This window comes from Gavialis gangeticus, unplaced genomic scaffold, assembly GCF_001723915.1.
Source record: "Gavialis gangeticus isolate Ggan-Ray unplaced genomic scaffold, GavGan_comp1, whole genome shotgun sequence".
NCBI lineage: Eukaryota > Metazoa > Chordata > Crocodylia > Gavialidae > Gavialis > Gavialis gangeticus.
Window position 1 is genome coordinate 18,460,207 of NW_017729004.1, and position 1,665 is coordinate 18,461,871.

Below are 1,665 nucleotides of genomic sequence, written 5' to 3' on the forward strand. Positions count from 1 at the left end.
GGCGCGGGCGCTGCCTCCTGCCCACGCGCGAGCCGAGCGGCCCGGGGCCCCGCCGCCTGCCCGCCTCTCACGTCTCTCTTTGTGCTGTTGTTTGTCGCCCCGCCCGGCCGCCCCCGCACCCCAGGGCCCAGGTCGCGCAAACCAAAGAAGAAGAACCCCAACAAAGAGGACAAGCGGCCCCGCACCGCCTTCACGGCCGAGCAGCTGCAGAGACTCAAAGCCGAGTTCCAGACCAACAGATACTTGACGGAGCAGCGGCGGCAGAGCCTGGCCCAGGAGCTCAGCCTCAACGAGTCCCAGATCAAGATCTGGTTTCAGAACAAGCGGGCCAAGATCAAGAAGGCCACGGGCAGCAAGAACACGCTGGCGGTGCACCTGATGGCGCAGGGACTCTACAACCACTCCACCACGGCGAAAGACGGCAAGTCCGACAGCGAGTAGGGCCGGGCGGGGCGGGCGCTGGGCGGCCGAGCTCATCCCATGCAATAATTTAAAGAGAGAATAAAGCAGGACAAACAACCCGTGTGTACAGACGAGACCAGCATCCGTAGCGGAGGGGCGCGGGGCTCGCAGAGCCCTGCGGTGGCCTGTGTAGAGGAGTCACAGGTAAGGGGCTGCCCCAAATCCCACAGATCTGACTACACCGTTATTATTATTTTGCGGGATTTCCTCCCCCCTCCCCCCGGTGGGTTTCGGGTGGCTGCAGCTGGAGACGCTGTCTCGATGGGGGGTTTTTTGGTTGTTTTTTTTTTTTTTTTAAACTGCTTAAGTGACATTTTTTTTATAGACTTAAGCGCTGTTTTCATGGACCTTGGACGCTGTTTTTTGGAAATTAAAAAAAAAAAAGGAAAAAAAAACAACTTTTGCTGAAGTCCAAAGATTTTTATTGCTGCATTTCACACGACTGTGAACCGAATAAATAGTTCTCCTATTTGTTCTCTCTCTATTTTTTTTTAATTATTATTATTCTAATTATTTTATGTTGTGAGTGCGTGCGTGTGTGGGCGCGGGTGGTCGGCGTTGGGGGGAGGCATTAATTTAATATTATTAATTATTATTATTATTATTATTTTAAAACAAAGCAGGACCGACAGGGAAAGCAAGCCCAGGGCGCCCGCTGGACAGACAGCAGGGGCCGGGCTCCCCGCTCTGTGCGGGGCTGGGCTGCGGGGTGGCAGGCAGGGCAGCCCGGGCTCGGGGGATGGAGGACAGGAGCTGGCCCTCCGGTATTTTTCCCCCTTCCCGGAGCTTGTTTGGCAAACTTTGGAGGTAAACAGCACAACTTCCGGGACCGCGTCCTAGGAAGTGAAAAAACCAGGAGCCCCTTTGCAGCCCTTTGTGAGGCCGGGCTGTGCCCGCAGCCCCTCTCCTGCCAGCCCGGCCCTGGCTGTCTGGAGCTGGAGCCTGGGGTGACTTGTGCCTCGGACACACGCACCAGGCAGGCCGCTGTGCAGCGCTGCTGGCAGCCGGAGCGGGGCCGCTTCGGGGCCGGGGCTGAGCTGCGGCGCGGCCGGGGAAGACGACGCCTCGCAGGCGTAGCTAGAGCCCGGCTGCCCGGGGAGCACGGCCAGCTTGTTGTGCAGGGAGGGGAGCTCCCTCGTGTCCGCTCCGGGTTAGAAAAACAGAGGAGCCCACCAAAAGCAGGGGGGGATTTTATTTGGGGGG

The 1,665-nt window shown here is 58.3% G+C and overlaps 1 protein-coding gene across 1 annotated transcript; it reads left to right on the forward strand.

Moving 5' to 3' along the window:
- Window positions 1–6: 6 nt before the first annotated feature.
- Window positions 7–946, forward strand: EN2 (engrailed homeobox 2; the record flags this gene model as incomplete). Its single annotated transcript, XM_019507944.1, has 1 exon — window positions 7–946. A coding segment is annotated over one exon (435 nt), but the record flags the coding sequence as incomplete, so codon positions are not given.
- Window positions 947–1,665: the final 719 nt, after the last annotated feature.